The sequence below is a fragment of the Schistocerca piceifrons genome, chromosome 7 (genome assembly GCF_021461385.2).
Source record: "Schistocerca piceifrons isolate TAMUIC-IGC-003096 chromosome 7, iqSchPice1.1, whole genome shotgun sequence".
In the NCBI taxonomy this organism is placed as follows: Eukaryota; Metazoa; Arthropoda; class Insecta; order Orthoptera; family Acrididae; genus Schistocerca; species Schistocerca piceifrons.
The window spans coordinates 67,058,490-67,082,781 of record NC_060144.1 but is presented as its reverse complement, the minus strand read 5'-3'; the positions used below and the strand labels follow the sequence as shown (position 1 = coordinate 67,082,781).

The window sequence follows — 24,292 nt, the reverse complement described above, 5'->3', positions numbered from 1 at the left end:
GCAGAAGCCCAAGTAAAACAGTTTTTATATGTACTTCAGCAATTAGTTATCCAACTAAGTGTCACATTTCAGATAGTAACTAAGGGAGTTCTGCTCAAGTCACTCCATTAAATTGTGCATATTATGAAATAAGGCTAAACAGGGACATGACCTGTCTTTATTGATTAAGTCTTCTTATCAAGAGCTCCTGCTATATCCACACTTACAGTGACACAATGTCATTTCCCCTGACAGTGAGCAATTACAGTCAAAATGAATATCATTAAATTCTGCATACTTCCATAGCTGCTGCACTTTCTACTTCATATTTGTCTTCCTGTATGCCCTAAAACATAGCAAAATAGCTCCACACCTGTGCTGTCGATACACTTGGTAGCCTAAAGTAAATGGACATCTTACTAAGTGTGCTTTGAGTGGCTACTACTGAGGCATTCATGTGTACACATGTGCAAACTCACTGAATCATCATCATGGAATCGTATTCTGTTACAATGAGTCAGTTGATAGAACTGAGCCTGATGAGACAAGGCCACTAAGTGAGATATACCGTCAGAGAGACTTCACAGGAGTTGTGTACACTCAGTTCACTGTAACAGATTTTATGGCAACATTAAATGCAATCTTTGATTTGGTATGGCTAGGAATTTACTGATAAGCAGAACGGAACTGTACTATGGAAAATCATCAGAAATACTCTCCAACTATTGCAGGGAACATCCTACAGAACTCTCATATACTGAACAGAATAAATAATGGGCAGCAGAAATCACTGGACACCAAGTCCAATACAGTTTTGATGCAAACCAAAAGTATTATGCCATTTTTTTACTAAATGCTGGGGACCCCAGAAGATGCAATATCAGATAGAAATGACCCTATCAACATTATACATCTACCCCAAGATGAAACAAAAATTTATCTGCAAATGGAAAATGGAGAGCAAATTAAATCATGGAATAGGGACAGAATACTCAATGGTTGTAAGGGGGGGGGGGGGGGGGGCGGCTTATGGGTCAATGGTTGTACCTTAAGTTGAATTCTTAATGCACAACTGTCTGTACAGAAGGACTCGAGTTTGACTAAATGAACTCCCACTCTCCATCCAAAATGTATCTGTTCCTGTAAGGCACATTCTAGCAGATATAGATGACAGAACTGATAATTATTGATGAGTCATTATAATTCTCATGTTATTATTTAGTAACAGCAGAACCCACTGAGATAATTTAATTTTGCATTCAGGATTTATTTTTTCACTCTTTCACTCACTTCATTCTGAACTACATATGAACCTCTGCTCAGCCTTTAACTCCATGTTTTGTCATTCCTTGTAAATGCTGTTGCATTGCTAGTTCTTTTTATGAAATTTGACACTATTCTGACATGTAGCACACAGTATTTCTTTACAACTGGTACCAATTTCATGCAGCTAGTGCTGGACTGGGTCAGTTATATTGGAAATGACCACTTCCCATCTCAGTTAACTTCCATTTCTAATCATTAATAACAATGCTAATACCATTTACATTATGATCTGTCCATCTCCACAGCTCAGCAGTCAGCATGGCAGAATAACATGAGAGGGAGCCTGGTTCGATTCACAACCAGGTCAGAGACTTTCCTCTGATCAGGAATCTTCATTATCGTTTCATACCCATCGACATGAAAGTTACCAAAATGGCGTCAACTAAAAAGACTTGCACCAGGCAACCAGTCTATGCGATGGGAGATCCTAGCCATTCGTTCATTTCAGTTTACATTATGATCTAACATCAAAAATTTCTTATTCATATGTTGTAATATATATAGCCACACACAACAACCAAACCACCATTTAAATGTAGCACAAAATATCAGTGTTCCCTATCTTAAAATGAGCAGGACAATCTTGAAACCATTTATGAATTTAAATTTAAGTTATTAGTGTAACTGTGTTTCATGCCATTCATACAGCTTCTATCTCAAAATATAGTGCTTCAAAATCTAATTTTCTTATGACAGAAAAGGGGGGAAAAACTTTTAAAAAAAGAATGGTAAGTATGGGTAATTCACATTATTGAAGTGTTTTGTGTCAAGAACGGTAGGTTGCAGTCGAGAACCAAAATTACTTGCTAATTTTAAAGCCATCCAAAATTATAAAAAGATAAAAACAATGAACGAAGAAACACACACACTCACACACACACACGGGCGCGCGCGCGCGCGCGCCCACACACACACACACACGGGCGCGCGCGCGCGCACACACACACACACACACACACACACACACACACACACACACACGGGCGCGCGCGCGCGCGCACACACACACACACACACACACACACACACACACACACACACACACACACACACACACACACGCGCGCGCCCACACACACACACACACACACACACACACACACACACACGCGCGCACGCACGCACGCACGCACACACACACACACACACACACACACACACACGCGCGCACGCACGCACGCACGCACACACACACACACACACACACACACACACACACACGCGCGCGCGCGCGCGCGCGCGCGCGCGCCACACACACACACACACACACACACACACACACACACACACACACACACACGCGCGCACGCACGCACGCACGCACACACACACACACACACACACACACACACACACACACACACACACACACGCGCGCGCGCGCGCGCGCGGGCGCGCGCGCGTGCGGGCGCGCGCGCGCGCACACACACACACACACACACACGCGCGCACACACACGCGCGCACACACACGCGCGCACACACACGCGCGCACACACACGCGCGCACACACACGCGCGCACACACACGCGCGCACACACACGCGCGCACACACACGCGCGCACACACACGCGCGCACACACACGCGCACACACACACGCGCGCACACACACGCGCACACACACGCGCACACACGATGTCAAACTCCAGCATTTCAGGCTGCAATGCATCACTTGGGATGCAAGCAGCAGCAGTCTAAAGCGGGTAGGGAAGAGGAAGGATAACAGCACACAGGTAGGGAGACAGACAAATGCTGTTTAATGGAGTGTGCATGGACTAGATTACCGAAAGGGACAGTGTCAGGAGTTTGTGGGGCAGGGAGATGGGAAAAGAAGTAGCAAAAAAGGAGAGGAGCGGGAACAGGTGGGCAGATGCTTTGGCAGAGAGCTGCAAATAAACAGAGTGGGAGATGAGAGGACAGAGGTGGTGGAAGCTATTGGGTGGTGGGTGTGGGGACAGTATGTTACTGTAGAATGAGACCGGGATAGTTACGGAAGCGGAGAATGTGTTGTAAGTATAACTCCCATCTGCACAGTTAGGAAAATCTGATGGTGTGGGGAAGGATCCAGTGATTCTTTCCGCCCCTCAGAAGTGGTGTTCCATAGCCCACCCAACCTCCACAACATCCTAGTCCACCCCTATGCCATTCCCAATCCCAACCCCTTACCACATGGATCATATCCCCATGGAAGACTCAAGTGCAAACTTGCCCAATCCACGCACCCAGTACTTACTGTTCCAGTCCAGTCACAGGTTTATCCGACCCCATCAGGTGCTGGGCCACCAGTGAAAGCAGCTATGTCATTTACCAGCTCTGCCATAGTCATTGCACAGCATTTTATGTCAGTATGACTACCAACCAACTGTCCACAAGGACGTATGGCCACTGCCAAACTATGGCCAAGAGCGAAGTAGACCACCCTGTGGCACAACATGCGGCTGAACATAACACACTTGATTACAATGGCTGCTTCACTGCCCAAGCCATTTGGACCCTTCCTTCAACCACCAGCTTTTCTGAACTGTACATATGGGAGTTATCTTTACAACACATGCTCTGCTCCCATAATTATCCCAGTCTCAATCTACGGTAACATACTGTCCCCACACCCTCTACCCAATAGCTTCCACCACCTATGTCCTCTCATCTCCTCTCCATTCTCATCTCCCACTGTTTATTTGCAGCCTTCTGCCACTCTTCCCCGTCCCTATCTTTTTTTTCTCCTTTTTTCCCCACCTTGCTATCCCACAACGTCCGGACACTATGGCTATTGATAGTCTAGTCCCTGCACACTCCAACAGACAGCATTCGTCTCTCTTCCCAACTGTACACTATATCCCTTCCCCTTCCCATACCCCCCAGATTGCTGCTTGCATACTATGTGATGTTGCATTCTGGCCCGAGATGCTGGAGTTAGCGGTGCATGAGGTATGCTTACTTTGTGTGTGTGTGTGTGTGTGTGTGTGTGTGTGTGTGTGTGTGTGAGAGAGAGAGTGTGTTATTGATGAAGGTTGGGCCTGAAAGCTTTATGTGAATGTCTTAACTGTGCCTGTCAGCAATTTGACCTGTCTTCTTTGTGGTAAGTAGCATTCTGTCCTTTCCTACATTGTTAAAAATATAAACACAAGCAAACTGCAGCACTACTGAACAAGAATAAACAGTGACACAATGTTTTTGCTACCAGAAACTAGACACGACAAAAATTAAGTACTGAACATATCTGCCACAAAAGTCCATTAATACTTCAAGCTGCAGTGGCAGAAAGCAAAGAAACAAAAATGGTACTCAAAGATGCAATAGATTTACTCAGGCAGACAATATAAAAAAAATATGATTCCGTAGTTTCAAAATATATTATCAGAATACTGATATTTGAAAAACAATAATTCATCCCATTACAATGACACTTTTGCTAGGGTGTAGAAACCATGTTACGCGTAGTTCACACCTATAACTACAAAATTAAGATATTTTTTAATTATGAGAAGACGTCATTGGTGAATGGTTATCACAGGAGGTGAAAATATACATACTGCTGATATTAACTACTGAAAGCAGAAAATACTATTCTTGTGTTATAGAATTTTTCTGTTCCTTCCTTTGGGTGGGACGAGGGATTGGCTGGAGAAAGCAGGAATGGATGTTAAAGGTACTCAACCCTAAACGGAGAAGGATTCAATTGTTGTTAGGGTGAGTGGTGACTATAATCTCTGTGACTTTTCCTTCCTTTCTACCATTCTCTAAATATCCTTTTCTTCCCCCAAGGATTGGAATACTGAGAACAGCTATTTCTACTCTACTGTTTTTCTACAAGCAGTACTTCAATTTCCACCCCCTGGAGATAAGTAGTATCTGGCCATTCTGCTTCTTTGTAATTCAACAGTTTTCTGAACTGTATTTTTCTTCTGATAGAAAAGAAGTGAAGGTACTACTATACAAAACTAATACTAAGTAATATTAATTACTATGGAAGAGATACCTATAATCGAAATGATTGTTGTTGCAATATTTTGCTTCTTTGGAATCTATGCAATATTAAACCATCATTTAAAAACAACATAACAAGTCTGTTTAATGCAGAAAGCAGAGCCAACTTACCTGTAGCATTTGGCCAGAGGGAAAAGGATGCAAAGCTTCTGATGAAGCTCACAGAACTCTTTATATGACCGGAACAAGAAAGTAGGATCTGGCTGATTGATTCTCTCCACTCTTAATATATATACATAATATTTTTCTGGGTCATAACGTTTCTGGTAACCATATACATGCACACTTTTAATTCGTCCTTCCTGCTGCATCCTGCAAAGTAAATTGGACTAAGTATTAGTGGTCTTAAACACAAAGAAATAAAACTTCACCCCCTCCCCCCCCCCCTTCCACACACACACACACACACACACACACACACACACACACACACACACCGGGGGGGGGGGGGGGAGAGGGAGAGGGAGAGGGAGAGAGGGAGAGGGGGAGAGGGAGAGGGAGAGAGAGAGAGAGAGAGAGAGAGAGAGAGAGAGAGAGATTGTAATCAAATGGTGTGGCAGGCACAAAAAACAGTCTCGTTTAATTCAGCATTTTCAGTAGATATGAACATCTTGCAAGTTCCAATAGCTTACTAACTGTACTTACAGTCTCCAAGAAAGATTTCATGTGACACTGAATTGATTCAGGAATTTATTTACATGCAGATCATGTTCTGTAAATTCCAGCATGAAGGAGAGCCACTAGATATATTGACACGTAGGAGGAGGAGAAATTAGACGAATGATGAACACTAACTTCACTTAATGAAGGTTTATTCAGCACTTGCACATGCAAGAGTGCAGAGCGAACTGCCTCCGACCAGAACACATATGGTATATATACAGTTACAGAACATTCCAGTACAATGATTCTTGACATTTGTGGATACTTCTAGAATGTACTCGAACCAAATATAATTTACAGTTCAGGTGAGTTTTGAACTCACGACCCTCCATGCAACAGTCTAGTATCATAACCACTACACCACGGCGGCTGTGCTACTCAGCAAAAATCAGTGCAAACAATAATCCATCTATTGCCACTAACAGACATTGGAAATCGTCGAAGGAGGTCAACCTCAACACACTGGAAAGGCATTTCGCCTGGTGGAATTGGTATGAGTCGGCCAGGTGGTTTCTGAGGAACTGCCTTTCTCCTCTGGCACTCTCAACAGTGTGACACAAGTGATGCACACTCCTAAATAAACCTGACCAGAAAAACCTCTTGCAGATCCTATCATATGTCATAATAAATCCTAAATGTCCGGCCTTAGGTGTGTCATGGAATTTCTGTAGAACATCTAAGCGCAAGTGTTTAGGAATCACTGGTAGCCACCTCTTTCCAAATGGATCAAAGTTTTTCTTGTAAAGTAATCCATTAACTACATTAAATTGTCCTTTCACATCCTCTGATTGATTTAAGGCAAGCATAATTTGAGATATCTTGGCGTCGTCCTTCTGCTCAGCAGAGAGATCCTAGAGTGCAGCGAGACAGTCACTATCTTCATCAAGGTCTTGATGGTCTTGCACAGGGGTTCTTGAGAGACAGTCGGCATCTTGGTGTTTTCTTCCACTTTTGTTCACTATGGTAATGTCATACTCTTGAAGACATAGTACCCACCTGGCGAGTCATCCTGTTGGATCCTTAAGACCTGTCAACCAACAAAGTGAATGATGATTTGTAACAACTGTGAATGGCCACTTATACCCACACAAATGACACATCTTCCTGTAGGTTTTATATATTTCCCATTAGCCACCTTCAGCAGAGATGTTTTGCTGTCGATGAGTATCGTTTTCTGCAGCTGGCGATGGTACTTCTCTGAAATGACTGAATATGATGCTCAGAGTCCACAAGAGCTTGGGCTGGTCAGCCATCCATGAGGATATCGACATAGTTTCCTATCATTTTTGTAGTGATCAATGGCAGAGGATTTTTCTCTCACCTCCAAGGAAGTTCGGACCATTCAGTTTTCCAGGTTAAGCTAGGTGAACGGCTGGAGCCTCTACACAGTGATGGAGAACTTGATTGGTGTGTTGGGGAGCATCCTCTCCAGAGGCTAGCTTGTGGCAATGGTGACCTACATTGTCCTGTACCCACATCATCTTGTTTATCTTCGTTGTCGCGGAGTTGCTGTCAGCTAAGATTGGTCTGCTGTCTTCTGGCGCGGGCGCCTTTCTTGACAATAGCACACCACATGTCCCGGTTGTCCACAGTGAAAACTTACTGGTTGGTTATCCTGGGTCCTTCAGATGTCAGTCTTCCTTGGTGCCCAGACAGGTTCCTCATGCGGCATTGTAGGAACGTACCTTCACCTGGATCTCAACTTTTTCACCATTTTAAAGGGAAATGAAGGGTGAGAGATTGGGTTCAATGTCTGTTCCACTTCCTCCCTTTGACCTCTTGAAGTGTCTCAGTTTTTTTACTCACTGTGCAATCCAAGTGCCTTCTGAACTTCCTCTCTCACTATCTGACGAAGAACACTTGTGAAATCAGTTCCTTCCTCCATCACAGACATCAATACGACGTTTGAAAGCTGTTCAAACTTCTTGTGTGTAATTCTTTTTTGATGCCTTGTCTCAATATACTGGCATCATTTTATGACATCTTCTTCTGTTAAAACCTCCTTCAGGAGTAGGGCTCGATACATGTACTCAGTAACACCCTTCATGTGATGTGCAACCTTATCTTCCTCCTCTATTCTAGGATTTACTGTTTTACACAGCTCCTAGACGTCTTGAATGTAGGATGCTGTAGTTTCTCCTGGATGCTGTGCCCTGCAATTTAATGTATCTTCAGACTTGCACTTCTGTCATCGTGTGTCACCGAAATACTAGCGCAGTTCCACCTGGAATACTTCCCAGCTTGTGAACTTCTCCTCATTGTTCTCATACCATTGCTTGGCAGTGCTCTCCAAGTAGAAAAATACGTTAGCCAAACACACGGTGTCATCCCATTTGTTAAATTTGGCTATACGCTCATATACCTTCGGCCACTTGTTTGGATCTTGGCCATTGTCACCAGAGGACCCGGAACGATGTCTCATGTGGTGGCACATAGTCGCTGTCATCGGACCGTCCTCCTCCTCTTCTTCTTCTTCTTCTTCTTCTTCTGTCTCCAATAGATTGCAATCTGTTGAATATGGCTCGAACTCGGGTTTATTGCCACGTAAACGGTGGCTCTGTTGTGGCCTGATGGGAGCCACTGTGTCGTCGATAATGTGCGCTACCACGAGTTCCAATAACTGGTGCCTCCACCAGAATAATGTCATATAGAGGAAGGTGTAATTAGATGAATGATGAACACTAACTTCACTTAACGAAGGTCTATTCAGCACTTGCACATACAAAAGCGCGGAGCGAACTGCCTCTGACCAGAACACATATGGTATATATACAGTTACAGAACATTCCAGTACAATGATTCTTGACATTTGTGGATACTTCTAGAATGTACCCAAACCGAATATGGAAATTAAAATGTTACAGTTCAGGTGAGTTTTGAACTCTTGACCCTCCATGCAACAGTCCAGTATCATAACCACTGCACCACGGTGACTGTGCTACTCAGCTTCTTCTGCAACAGTATTAAACAAGTCAAGTTATAAGTAGTCTGTTCAAAAAATTCCAGAACACTTGTAATTTTGTGCCAATGGTTTGTTGGAGCAAAATGCTGTGTCGCACAGTCTGCGAAATGACAGAGTTAGAGGAACAATGTGTCTGCATTAAATTTTGCATGAAACTCAAGAAAACCTTTACAGAGACATACCAAATGATACAGGAAGCCTTCAGTGATGAGTGCTTAAGCCATACTCAGTGTTATGAATGGTTCAAACAGTTTAAAAATGGCCAGACAAGTTAAAGATAACCCTCATTCAGGTCGTCATTCGACATCTATATTCTTGACTTTGAAAGATTAGTTCATCAGGAATTCATGCCACAGGGACAAACTGTTAATCACTGGTACTATCGGGACGTACTGCGAAGCCTGGGAGAAAATGTGAGAAGGTAATGGCCTGAAATGCGGCAAGACAATTCGTGGCTCTTGCTTCACAATAATGCACCCACATATTCATCCCTGTTGTCGTGTGACTACTGCACTAAAAACGAAATCACTGTGCTGCCTCATCCTCCATACTGTCCAGATCTGGCCCCTGCAGACTTATTTCCAAAGTTAAAAACCCCATTAAAAGGAAGAAGATTTGTAACGACAGATGAAATACAAGAAAAATCACAGACGGTGCTTCGCGAAATTCAACAAGGGTCGCACCAAGACTGCTTCCGGAAGTGGAAACGGCATTGGGAATGGTGTATCAACTGTAGAGGAGAATATTTTGAAGGACACCAGGTATAATAGGTAAAAGGTAAGTGCAGAAAAATTTTGTGGACAAAGTTCCAGAATTCTTTTGAAGAGATCTCTTACATTAGAATATGGAAACAGCCACTGTAAACTACTTCGGAAAAGTATACCAACAATGAATTATTAGTGCTATCTACTTACACTGATAATTATACAAAATTAATTACAGATTGCTTTATATTTACATGTATGTACGTTGTGAGAGGAACTGTTACACAGAAAAAACTACTGCTGCTCCTCTTAAATTGTTCAGCGTCTGTCTTAGCCACTATTTCAAACAAAGGGAGAGGGTTAGTTTCAAATATCTTTCTAGCAACCCTGGTTTCAGTTTCTGAAATCTGCCTGAACACTCCAAGTGACTGTTGGCAAGTTTTTCCAACACAGTTGAAAACTTAACTAACAATTTTGAGAAAGAAAACACACACTGAAAAAGGAACACAGTTACTGCTTATCTCTCTATTTTTACCTCATAGAATATTCCACCGCATAATAAGTTTTATGTCCTTTCATAATGAATTCTTATCACTTTCATATCTAAACTGTGAAGACACAAGGTCCAGTCTTTTTACTTCAGTAAAGCCTTTGATATTTTTAACTTTGACATACCGGCTGGTTTAATAAAAGTGCAGCAACTCACAGAAAACTAGTGTGGATTTTAAAACAAATAAGAAAGGCATACTGCTGATTTTATTATTAACTATCGCTTACACAATTTGTTCAATATGAGCACCAGAGACAATGAAGAGATGCTGCACAGCACCAGATTTTCATTTGGTGACTAAAATTGGAACTAATTGTTTTCCAGCTTAAATCAAATTCTGCATTAATGCATCAGCATATTTACCAAGTTTTGCTGCCGCATGATAATTACAGCCAACACTGGACCTCCATGACTAGCTGCACTTGAATTATAACCACCAGGTATTACTGAGAAAAATGTGACAACTAAATTCTTCAGATAGTGTTTTGGATTGGTTTGAAGGCTATTTAAAAACACACAGCAATATATTGTCTGTGGATTGAAAAGTCATCCTGAAAGCACGTTCTCTCAGGAGTCTCATAGGGGTCAGTCCCAGACCCACGTTTGTTTCCCTTGTATGTCAGTGACATTGACTTGGTTCTGTCCATCCATAAATATCATTTCTATGCAAGTAACTTTACAATGGGAAGGCCTCAGACACAACCAACCAATTAGGCCCATATTTGGCTAGTCACTTGTATACTATGTAAAATGAGAAAGACTGAGATACTTTGGCTCAACTCCCCCTCCCTGTGTTTGAGAAAACAATTCCTAAAGTTCATGATACACAACTGCCTCAGAATTGATAGATAATTGATGACTGTACATTTTTATCAACATATAAGAGGTCCACAGATGCGTATTTTCATACAAATTGAGGAAAGAAATGATTTTGATTACCACTTATGTACCTACCCATACGTTATGCACTGTTTAATGAAAGTGCAGCTGCTGTAGCAACCAATCTGCCTGGGAAGCAGGAAACTTGTGTTAGACTGCCAGTTGCATTCTGCAGTGTTTTTACTTTTTTCATTTATAGATTGAAATTGGTAGGAATAAGAGTATTAATAAGGTAAGTAAATCAATAAGGAATAATCAAGTAGGCAAATAAGTTTCTTAAATGACTGATTAGTAAAGAAATAAAATTTTAAGCTTCACTGTATGAAAGCATGTCTGAGTAAGATTACTCTGAAGAAGAGCATTAGAGTCAATACATATAAAATGATCCAATGAGGGTTGCTTGATCATTTTTTAATATTTTGATTTTTTTATATGTGATTACCCTGTAATTGAGAAGTTCAAAACAGTTTTTTAAAAATAATTTACCTTGAACCCTTACTAAATGGTAGCCATGTTTCTTTGTAAGGGCATGGTGGTTTTTCAAATTGTAGATATTAGCATTAATTTTAATATCTCTGTACTGGTTTAAGTTACAACATTGCAATTGACGTGACTGTTTTTAGAAAAGTCTCCTCTACAACATTGTTTATTACACAAAATACCCTAAATTAAAAAAATAACCAGTCAAAATGACCTCCAAAGATTTCCACTGAAAATTTAAACAATTCACTTTTTTACCCAAAAATAACAACCAAGTATTGATTTATCAGAGAACATTTTTTTCTCTAGTTAAAAATCATAAACTACTAGCTTTATATGCAGTAAGAACACTGACAAATGATTCCTTAATTTCTTATAAATTTCTCAAGTTTGAAAAACCTTATTTTTTTTGTAAAATTTAGGACTAGTTATCTCTAGTGGGACTGAATATAAAAATTTGTTTTTTGCACATTTTGTACACCTATATGACAGCAAAGTACTGCACAAATTTTTACATTGATATTTGACTGTGAACAAAGATATGAGTTTTTGAAAATGAGAAAATAATTCACATCATGCTACACCTGATCTTAAGGTTGTTGCCTATTTAAATTGTTTAGTGTTTGAATGTAATAAAATTTAGCTGTGACCTGTATTTAGTTAACACTAACATCCTATATTTAGTTAGTATTATTTATTTTAATAATAAAATATTAAACAGTAGGAACTTTTGCTTAATAATACATTAAAAAATTGCCCATTTACATCTTGGTTTATTTGCAGTTACACAGCACATTATTATAAGTTTAAAATGATGAAAGTAAAATAATAAACATGTGAAATTTCTCTATCGTTGAGAAGTTTTGTGCATGAATTTAGTCCTCAAGACAGATGTGTACACAAGCTCAGTCGACAGAGTTATAAGTTTCCACAGGAGCCCAGCCGTCAGTGACCAGTTTGTACATGAACTGTGTACCCCCACTACATTTGCTGGGTGTGGCACTGTTTTAGTCAGTCTGCTCAGAAACCTCTTTCAGAGCAGATGTATATACTTCACTAAGAGTGGAGAATATTTTACGTGCTTTTGTTGTGAGTGTAATTTTTAATTAACTAAAATCATTAATAATAAATTAATTTCAAAGATTAATTGGAATGAAATAAAGTGAATGAACAGTACTCTATTGGACAGATAGTAAGTGAATTGTGTCACAAAACAGTTTCTGGTTCAGTTTCAAAGTTAATGACTTTGATGAAGATAGGTAAACTTTGTTTAAATTACAAGTAAGTCTTCTGTATCACCAGTTTGTGACTATCATGAGAAAAAACATATTCTGAGGTACAATCACATTTTTGGAAAAAAAAGTGCTCTGATCCACTCAATGTTCATAAAAAGCCAGTTATTAAAGGTTTGAGGGAAATAATAAAACTTGGACAAGTGTCCTTGTTAATTGTGGGTAAATTAGCTTCCTGATTAAAACTTACTGTGACTCTTGGAAATTCTCTTTGCCCAAATCATTAATCAAAAATATTTATGGTGGATCCAGAATCAGAATCATGTTGTTGTTGTTGTTGTTGTTGTTGTGGTCTTCAGTCCTGAGACTGGTTTGATGCAGCTCTCCATGCTATTCTATCCTGTGCAAGCTGATTCATCTCCCAGTACTTACTGCAACCTACATCCTTCTGAATCTGCTTAGTGTATTCATCTCTTGGTCTCCCTCTACAATTCTTATCCTCCATGCTACCCTCCAATACTAAATCGGTGATCCCTTGATACCTCAGACCATGTCCTACCAACTGATCCCTTCTTCTTGTCAAGTTGTGTCACAAACTCCTCTTCTCCCCTATTCTATTCAATACCTCCTCATTAGTTACGTGATCCACCCATCTAATCTTCAGCATTCTTCTGTAGCACCACATTTTGAAAGCTTCTATTCTCTTCTTGTCCAAACTATTTATTGTCCATGTTTCACTTCCATACATGGCTACACTCCATACAAATGCTTTCTGAAATGACTTCCTGACATTTAAATCTACACTCGATGTTAACGAATTTTACTTCTTCAGAAACGCTTTCCTTGCCACTGCCAGTCTACATTTTATATCCTCTCTACTTCGACCATCATCAGTTATTTTGCTCCCCAAATAGCAAACCTCCTTTACTACTTTAAGTGTCTCATTTCCTTATCTAATTCCCTCAGTATCACTTGATTTAATTCGACTACATTCAATTAACCTTGTTTTGCTTTTGTTGATGTTCATCTTATACCCTCCTTTCAAGACACAGTCCAGTCCGTTCATTTGCTCTTCCAGGTCCTTTTTCTGTCTCTGACAGAATTACAATGTCATCGGCAAACCTCAAAGTTTTTATTTCTTGTACATGGATTTTAATACCTACTCCAAACTTTTCTTTTGTTTCCTTTACTGCTTGCTCAATATACAGACTGAATAACATCGGGGAGAGGTTACAACCCTGTCTCACTCCCTTCCCAATCACTGCTTCCCTTTCATCTTTCTGCACAAATTGTAAATAGCCTTTCGCTCCCTGTATTTTACCCCTGCCACCTTTAGAATTTAAAAGAGAGTATTACAATCAACACTGTCAAAAGCTCTCTCTAAGTCTACAAATGCTAGAAATGTAGGTTTGCCTTTCCTTAATCTATCTTCTAAGGTACGTTGTAGGGTCAGTATTGCCTCACGTGTTCCAATATTTCTACGGAATCCAAACTGATCTTCCCCGAGGTCGGCTTCTACCAGTTTTTCCATTCATCTGTAAAGAATTCGCATTAGTATTTTGCAGCTGCAACTTATTAAAATGATAGTTCGGTAATTTTCACATCTGTCAACACCTGCTTTCTTTGGGATTGGAATTATTATATTCTTCTTGAAGTCTGAGGGTATTTCGCCTGTCTCATACATCTTGCTCACCAGATGGTAGAGTTTTGTCAGAACTGGCTCTCCCAAGGCTGTCAGTAGTTCTAATGGAATGTGGTCTACTCTCGGGGCCTTGTTTCAGTGCTCTGTCAAACTCTTCACACTGTATCATATCTCCCATTTCATCTACATCGTCTTCCATTTCCATAATATTGTCCTCAAGTACATTGCCCTTGTATAGACCCTCTATATACTCCTTCCACCTTTCTGCTTTCCCTTCTTATCTTAGAAATAAGGTTTCCATTTGAGCTCTTGATATTCATACAAGTGGTTCTCTTTTCTCCAAAGGTCCCTTTAATTTTCCTGTAGGCAGTATCTATCTTACCCCTAGTGAAATAAGCTTCTACATCCTACATCCTTACATCCTCTAGCCATCCCTGCTTAGCCATTTTGCACTTCCTGTCGATCTCATTTTCGAGACGTTTGTATTCCTTTCTGCCTGCTTCATTTACTGCATTGTATGGAAATGGAAATGTCGTGTGGCTAGGGCCTCCCGTCGGGTAGACCGTTCGTCTAGTGCAGGTCTTTCAATTTGACACCACTTCGGCGACCTGCGCGTCGATGGGGATGAAATAATGATGATTGGGACAACACAACACCCAGTCCCTGAGCGGAGAAAATCTCCGATCCAGCCGGGAATCGAACCCGGGCCCTTAGGATTGACTGTCTGTCACGCTGACCACTCAGCTACCGGGGCGGACACTGCATTGTATATTTTCTCCTGTCATCAATTAAATTCAATATTTCTTCTGTTACCCAAGGGTTTCCACTAGCCCTCATCTTTTTACCTACTTGATCCTCTGCTGCCTTCACTATTCCATCCCTCAAAGCTACCCATTCTTCTTCTACTGTATTTCTTTCCCCCATTCCTGTCAGTTGTTCCCTTATGCTCGCACTGAAACTCTGTACAACCTCTGGTTCTTTCAGTTTATCCAGGTCCCATCTCCTTGAATTCCCACCTTTTTGCAGTTTCTTCAGTTTTAATCTAGAGTTCATAACCAACAGATTGTGGTCAGAGTCAAAATCTGCCCCTGGAAATGTCTTACAATTTAAGACCTGGTTCCTAAATCTCCGTCTTACCAATATATAATCTGATACCTTCTAGTATCTCCAGGATTATTCCATGTCTCCAACCTTCTTTTATGATTCTTGAACCAAGTGTTAGACATGATTAAGTCATGCTCTGTGCAAAATTGTACCAGATGGCTTCCACTTTCGTTTCTTGGCCCCAATCCATATTCACCTACTATGTTTCCTTCCCTCCCTTTTTCTACTATCAAATTCCAGTCACCCATGACTATTAAATTTTCATCTCCCTTCACTACCTGAATAATTCCTTTTATATCATCATACATTTCATCAATTTCTTCATTATTCATTATTAAACCTACTCCTGCATTACCCCTATTTGATTTTGTATTTATAACCCTGTATTCACCTGACCAAAAGTCTTGGCCCTCCTGCCACCGAACTTCACTAATTCCCACTATATCTAACTTTAACCTAGCCATTTCCCTTTTTAAATTTTCTAACCTACCTGCCTGATTAAGGGATCTGACATTCCACGCTCCGATCCGTAGAACGCCAGTTTTCTTTCTCCTGATAACGACGTCCTCCTGAGTAGTCCCCGCCCGGATATCCGAATGGGGGACTAGTTTACCTCCAGAATATTTTACCCAAGAGGATACCATCATCATTTAATCATACAGTAGAGCTGCATGCCCTCGGGATATATTATGGCTGTAATTTCCCCTTGCTTTCAGCCGTTCGCAGTACCAGCACAGCAAGGCCGTTTTGGTTAGTGTTACAAGGCCCGATCAGTCAATCATCCAGACTGTTGCCCCTGCAACTACGGAAAAGGCTGCTGCCCCTCCTCAGGAACCACACGTTTGTCTGGCCTCTCTGAACAGATACCCCTCCATTGTGGTTGCACCTACGGTACGGCTATCTGTGTCGTGGAGGGACGCAAGCCTCCCAACCAACGGCAAGGTCCATGGTTCATGCCGCGGGGCCAGAGTCATGTAGCCCTGTTAATGACATTTATACTCCCGATGAGGAAGCTATTAGCAAATTGGTTTTTGCGAGTTCTAGTTTAGAAGTATCTCCTGCTTCAAAAATGAGAAAATTGAGTAGTAGAAAAAGAAAAGCAGCTACAGAAAGCAACGTAAAACAAATTTCAGACAAAATTACAAAAGACTTCGACTCACGCTTTAATAATGCAGATACTAACAGTATTTATGAAAAAGAAGGAAACCTACCTCCGGACTCATCTCACACTGAGTATTTCAGCTTAATCGAGAAATTCAGTGACACCTAAAGAAGATAAAGTTAAAAATTTAAGTTTGCTCCCAGATTCATGGTGAAGAGAAAAAAATAGTTCATGACTTCAACATTTCTGATCGTTTGGTTAAACTTACTCGAAAATTTGTAAAAGAGCAAGGCATTCTACCAGTTTTAGGAAAGATAAAAGGATCAGCTATAAGTGAAGAAAGGATTGTATAGATACAACAATTTTTTGAAGATGATAAAACAGCAAAATGTGTCCGGGTAGCAAAGACAGCAAAAGAGTTGTTGTAAGTGGAGTTAAAGGATCAATCAGAAATGTCTAGTGCTGTCAAATTTAAATGAACTTTATGTAGCTTTCAAAATTTCTCATCCTGAATGCAAAATTGGAAGGACAAAATTTTGTGACCTTCATCCTAAGAGGTGTATTTTGGTCAGCTCCTCAGGAACACACACTGTATGTGTTTATGTCATCAGAAAGTCAAACTAATGATTGTAGGTGCAAAACTCAATGACACTAATTACAAGGAGTTACTAGATTTAATGGTCTGTGACATTAACAGTTATGACTGCATGATGAGTTTGTGTGATAAATGCTCTGGTAAAGAAACCATTCTTGGATTGTTTAAGGAATCTGATGAGGAAATGCCTGACAATGTTACCTTCAAACAATGGGTCATAACCAACACAGCTATAGTAATAACAATGGTTAAATCTCAGGAAGAGTACTTTGAATCTGTAACTGATAACTTAGAAAATCTCAAAAGTCGTCACTACGTTTCTAAAATCCAAAGCAAGTTTTTGAAGAACAAAAAAGCACAACTTTATGAAACGAATGCATAGTACTAGCTGATTTTGCAGAAAATGTTAAATTTGTGGTTAAAGATTAAATACTAGGGTACCACAGGGTTAATGACCAGGCAACAGTGCATCCATTTGGTCTGTGCTTCAAAATTGAGAATGATGAAGTTTGCAGTTCTTCAGCTTGCATTCTATGTGACTGCTTGGAACAAAACACTTTGGATGTCCATGTATTTCAGAAGTATGTAACAAATTACATAAAGAAAAGTTGCCCAACGTTGAGAAGCTCATATACTTTTCACAAGGAAGTGGTAGCCAATACAAGAACAAAAAGAATTTTTGAAATCTTTGCAACCACAAAGTTGATTTCAGATTGAAGGCTGAATGGTCCTTTTTTGCCTCTTGATGTGGTAAAAATGCATGTGACGGAGGAGGTGGTACAACAAAACATGAAGCGAGTAAAGCCAGCCTAGAAAGAATGACCACAGACCAAATTCTTACAACAGAGGACATGTATCCCTTTTGCAAGGACAATATTAAAGGTACCACAGATTTTTTTTTTTTTTATCGAGAAGATACAGTTCTCAGTCCTTCATATCAAAACAACACTTCAAACCAGATTTGAAAAATGTATAGCAATAAAAGGAACAAGGGATTCCACGAATTCCTCAGCACTGCAGAAAATGCAGTTTGATGCTACGTAACGTCAGAAACCGAAATTTATGAGGATCATTGTGCAAGTAGAATTACGTCTCTGTCCTTAGCATTGAGTGATATATCAGAATGTGTGTATGATGGACAATGGTAACTTGCACATGGTGAAAGAACACATTTGGAAAACAATGATGTTTTTAAGCATTTTTACCACCCTGCTGTCCCAAGAATGTCATGGAAGAAATCTACTAGTGATGTACTTAGCACAGCAACTGGGAGAAAGCTGTCTGAAGAAATAAGTGTTCTTAACAATCACACCTAGGATTAGGAAGCACGGCATATTGAAAGTATGTAAACTGAAAATATTTATTTTATATTATTCAAGATAATATAAATGTTTAGTTCAGTAATTTTTCAAGTTTTTACCTATAATTCAGTACCTTAACTTCAATAATAATTGACTTCGTGTAGCCAGTATCACACATGAATTAGGCAAGAGCCATAAGATCAACTGTAGTGTAATGTAAATTATTTTCTCATTTTCAAAAATTTATATTTTTGTTTAAAGTCAAATATCAAAGTTGAAATTTTTACAGTACTTTGCTATCATATAGATGTGCAAAATGTGCAAAAATCACATTTTTTATATACAGGCCCACCAGAGATAACTAGCTTCAAACTGTACAAAAATTAAGATTTTTCAAATTTCAAAAATTTATTAGAAAATTAAGGAAACATATGTCAATGTTCTTGCTCTATATAAGGCTAGTAGTGTACAATATCTAACTGGATTAAAAAAAAAAAAAATACTCTGACAAATCACTCCATTGTTGTTATTTTTGGGCCTAAAAAGTGGATTTTCTTGATTTTCAGTATCAAACTTAAGAGGTTATTTTGACTGGTTATTTTTTAATTTAAGGTACTTTGGGTAATAAACAATGTTTTAGATGAGACTGTTCTGAAAACAATCATGTCAACTGGCATGTTGTAACTTAGCCCAGTCACAGATATTCAAATTAACACTTATGTCTCCAAATTGAAAAACCATCGTGCACTTACAAAGAAACATGGCCACCATTCCGTAAGGATGCAAGGTAAATTTAAAAAACAGTTTTGAGCTTCCCAATTATAGGGTAATCACATATAAAAAACCAAAATATTTCAAAATCGTCAAGCAACCAACTTAATTTTTATTGATCACTTCACTTGGATTGACCCATTAGGGAGAATACTAACCCTTGTCGCAACTGGAAGTGTCAGTTCTGAGCTGATTGTGGGTCATGAACTTTACTGGTAGTTTTCTCAAAAATGAGGGTTGCTGAAGCAAAATATCTTAGAGTCTTTCATTTTAGGTTATGCACAAGTGGCCTGCCAAACGGGAACCATATCAGTTGGCCCTGTCTGAGCCCTTTCCCTTGATGGTATCACATCACAAATTAAGTTGAGAATTCCATGAACGATTGCCTACAACTCTGCTGGATGGTATTCCAGTACCACATCAAAAAACAGTGAAGGAGTTATGGTAATGTTGGATGAGCATTTCAACTGGGCAGCAACTACTGCGCCATTTGCAAGAAGAGTTCCTCTTGCCTCTGCATCTTGGGAATATATTTTCACAGGACGAGAAATGGAAACTCCACTACTGTGATTTAATTCTACACGGCACAAGTAGTGAAAACATTAGATGAATGGAACTAACCACAAATGCTTGTGTGTGTTCCATCTACATTATCTGTCTGTATGACCATGTCAGTGGCTCATATCCCCAGTCAGTGTGGTAGCAGATCGATGAATTATGTGACTACCACATGCCGTGGCTACTTCATCGACTCCTCAGTACCCACATATCACAGTACCGCACAGAGATTAAATACCCATCGTCTCATCATCCTCTTTTTTTTTTTTTTTTTTTTTTTTTTTTTTTTTTTTTTTTTTTTTTTTTAAAAAAAAAAAAAAAAAAAAAAAAAAAGAGCCCCACTTATCTAGTATCTTAGATGCATCTATTCATTAAACAAAAATATTCATGAACTCTTTCTCTGATGCTTCTGTCCATCTTTGGATGAGACTGCCCAGCACTCTGCAAACAATCTGACTTTGCACAGAGTATGACTCACTGCCCTCTGGCAGGAGTCAGATGGTAGGTGGCGCAGAGATGCAAAGTCCCACTAGGAACTCAGTGTTGGCAGCAGCAGGTATGGATGGCAGAGCTATGGCACAAAGTACTGTGAATGACTTTGTGCTGATGGCATGCACAGCCCGGTCTTGAATCCACGACTGCTGCTAGCGATGCTGCTGCCACTGGTTTCCAGTGATGAGAAGTGCTCCCCTGCCCCGAAATTCAGACTTACTTATGTGCCTCTGACACACATCTATTACTCTAAACCCGGGACCTAGTCACATCGCCCATAACAAGAGACTACCCTGGTATAGTGACATCACCCTACCAGCTACACGGTTACCACTATGCAGTAAAGTTTACTTTTGCGTTCTACTATTTATCTCCAGAGCCCCCTTGCATGTCTGTTGTGAGCCACATATCACCACACTTGTGGCTACCAACTTATGACTGTTAATACAACAGTCCACAGCAGCTTCCACACTACTTCTCATTACTTTTGCTACAGACTTATAATGTTTGGTCAAAGACTGATTAGCAGCAATATGTAATGTGTATGGTCAGTTGTTCCCCATCATACATAAAACCCGACAATTCGATTTTCTCCCAGTTATGCTTTTTTTCTCTTTTCTTTTTTCATGACACTTTCTTTCTCCCCACCTTCATTAACTGTGTTTTATCATATTTCTCTTTCTCTCTCTTTCATGCTCACTGACGCTAGTGCTCGCAAGTAAAATCTACTTGCTCTAACTTTTATTTATTGCTGTACTTATTGTGTATGAATATATGCATGTTGCACATTTCTGGTATCTGCAGCCATGAGGGCAACATGTACTGTGCAGTATAGCAATAAATGAGTTTGTATCACAGAGCTGTTTCTGTAGCATCACGGCAGTTATTCATGTTCTTTAACACACTTAGCAGTTTTCATTTTAAGAATGTGGTAAATTATCATATAACAAGCTGCTCTTTCTACAGACTATTAACTGAATCATGTCTACTACTATACAAATAAAACATGGGATCCATCACTCCTTGTGCAACAACTTTGTCATTTTACTAGTTTTGTGTAATATGACCATCCAAATAAAATGACCTCTGCTGTCCACCAAATTAAAATGTTTAAAAATCAAGACACAAAGAGTACTGTAAATCAAATAACGCATGAAGCAATAGCTGGGTCAGTATGTAAGAATCACTAAGTTCCATATAATATGTAACAAAACCATTCTGAAAAATAACTTCCAAAGATCATATAAAATATTACAAACGTACGTGTAGGTCCTGGGAATAAAACTGAGCAGTTCACCATCATTATGATCACCAGTAAATCTCAACTGTGCTAAATTATGGAGAAAGAAATTGAACTGCGTGAACCAAGACTTCAAAGAACTTTCAATCATTCTTGCAAACGTTGCAGCTGCTTCAGGATTCGACAAGTTAGGCAGAAGTGCCCGTTGCACATATTCTACTGCCTCCTTCGTTACACCTGGTATTCCAGAGGACACCATCTATAATAATGCAAACACACAATTATGCAAATACACAATTATATAAATAAGGAATATCACTTTACATTGGGTGTATATTAAGTGTAGTGTAGAGTGAGTGTGTGTGCATGTGTATTAAATGAGCATTAATGATTATTTTATGTGCTGGACTGGTCAAGGAATAAAAGGAAAATAATTTAAAAAATATTTAACTTTTTTAAAAATAATTTTCTTGGTAACTTTTCATATCTGCAATACTACATATCCATGGTCACATTCACCAATACCTCTTTAGAGCTGCATCAATTCAAACAAGCAAAGGAATCTGCATTATTAACGCTGACTGATGGTGAAGAAAATTCAGTTCAAACTCTGCTTTGTACATGTACAAAGCAGTGCAATGAATGGTTAATCAAGCCCTACACATGGTAACATTATGATATGCACACAAGACAATACTGGCCTTATGATTCATCTTAGAAGGTAAGACATATGAAAAGCAATCCTCTGTTTACTGCATTAGTAGGCTTAGAGAAATGCTATGGTATATTGATAATTTTTACTTTATGGACTGTCTGACAGCAACTGAATGAAACACAATTTCATGCCATACGCGTTTTGCCTTTATTTTCTGCAAGGCATCTTCTGTGGCCTGGCATATGTACATATGTTTGCTATTTAGTTTACATTGTGGTCACTGTACCTATGGGTTATAAACAGTTCTAGTGGTTGGTTTTTGCCTTTATGAAGTAATATTTTGAACTGTATTTCAAGCTGTGTGAACTACTTTCTACATATTACGCTCCTGTTGCATTTTTGGTGTTGTTCTTCTTCTTATAAATGCCAATTTGCAGTTTTTCCACATTTCACAGCACTATGAACTGAATACTTGTTTTGAGGCAATGTTTTGGTTAGTGTTGCCAACTGTCAGATGTTATTGTTAAAGACCGAATGTTATTGCCAATTTTCGACTGTAATTATTGAAGTATGTCTGTGTATGCATTTGTTTGTGTGTGTGTGTGTGTGTGTGTGTGTGTGTGTGTGTGTGTGTGGGTGTGTGGGTGTGTGTGTGTGTGTGTGTCCCTGTAATATTAACGCAACTGAGGAAGACAGGACTACAAAAGTTGAAGATGTTAATACAGCTATGTCAAGCATTCCCTGTCAACATGGACTCCATAACACGACTGCAAAAAAATAATGAGAATAAGCATCCATGACAATCATACAAATGCAAGAAAACTCCCACATTCAGAAAGCCATCACTGAAAACAAACATGTGATGAATGAACTAACATACATCAGCACAGGCTCCCTACTACACTTAATAAAAGAAATACAAATAGTAAGCAAAAAAAATCATCCCGCTCACACAACCGGGGGGGGGGGGGGGGGGGGGGGGAGACGGACTTCCGCCCCCCCTCCTTCGCCTTCTGGGCACACGCACGCGCGCACACACACACACACACACACACACACACACACACACACACACACAACCACAGGACAAGGACATCGCTTGACTAGACTGGCCAAACCCCATCGAACATGCCTAGGATAGACTGAAAAGGGCTGTTTATGGACGACGTGATACACCAACCACTATGAGGGATCTATGCCGAATACTCATTGGGGAGTGGGACAATCTGGACCAACAGTGCCTTGATAAACTTGTGGATAGTATGCCACAAATGCATACACAATCAGATTACAGATACTTCAACAATTACACTCGAAAATTGGCAATAATATTCGATCTTTGACAATAACATCTGACAGTTGGCAACACAAACCAAAACATTGCATCAAAACAAGTGCTCAGTTCATATTGCTGTAAAACGTGGGAAAAAACGCACATTGGAATTTATAAGAAGAAGAAGAAGAAGAAGAAGAAGAAGAAGAAGACAAAAAATGCAACAGGAATGTAATATGTAGAAAATCACCGTCAATCCTGAACTAAACATCTTCATAAATTCGATCGTATCCTTTATTAGGACATTTATTAGTTCCTCCTGTTTCCTTAAATGACTGATATACAATCCAGAATCCTGCATTTAGCTGTGAAAATTTTATTCTTTCACCCAGGAAAACTACACAACATACCCGATTTCTATGCAACCCCACTGTCAACCCCACACCACACGAGCCATTCTTAGTGAGCGACCCATATGCAAAATCTGTCAAGTACATCCACCTACTACATTCTATTGCAGTCCTGTTGCAATAAATTTCTATCGGAGGAAGAACCACATGTGAAGGTCTGCAGTATAACTATTGTGCGACATTTCATTTCAACATGAATACACCCAAGCAGTTGTCTGTACATATAAATGGCCTTGGTCACTTTAAAATCAATTATCTGATTCATGAACATTCTGTACGCCACACAATAATGGCTGGAAAACCTGGTTGCATTGATGTTCCATTGGACTGTGTGAACCACATGGAGTGGGACTTTCCTGCAGGACACAGCCTCTAATCTCCCAACCA

At 39.8% G+C, this 24,292-nt stretch overlaps 1 protein-coding gene across 2 annotated transcripts in view; it reads right to left on the bottom strand.

Annotated features, from left to right (window-relative positions):
* Positions 1–24,292, bottom strand: part of LOC124804953 (phosphatidylinositol 4-phosphate 3-kinase C2 domain-containing subunit alpha) — a 248,117-nt gene that overhangs the window by 58,421 nt on the left and 165,404 nt on the right. For both annotated transcript variants that reach the window (XM_047265340.1, XM_047265341.1), the window contains exons 24-25: positions 21,591–21,826; positions 5,404–5,604 (exon numbers count right to left, since the gene is read on the bottom strand). In XM_047265340.1, coding sequence (XP_047121296.1) covers positions 5,404–5,604; positions 21,591–21,826 — 437 coding nt within the window. The remainder of the gene's footprint in view (positions 1–5,403; positions 5,605–21,590; positions 21,827–24,292) is intronic.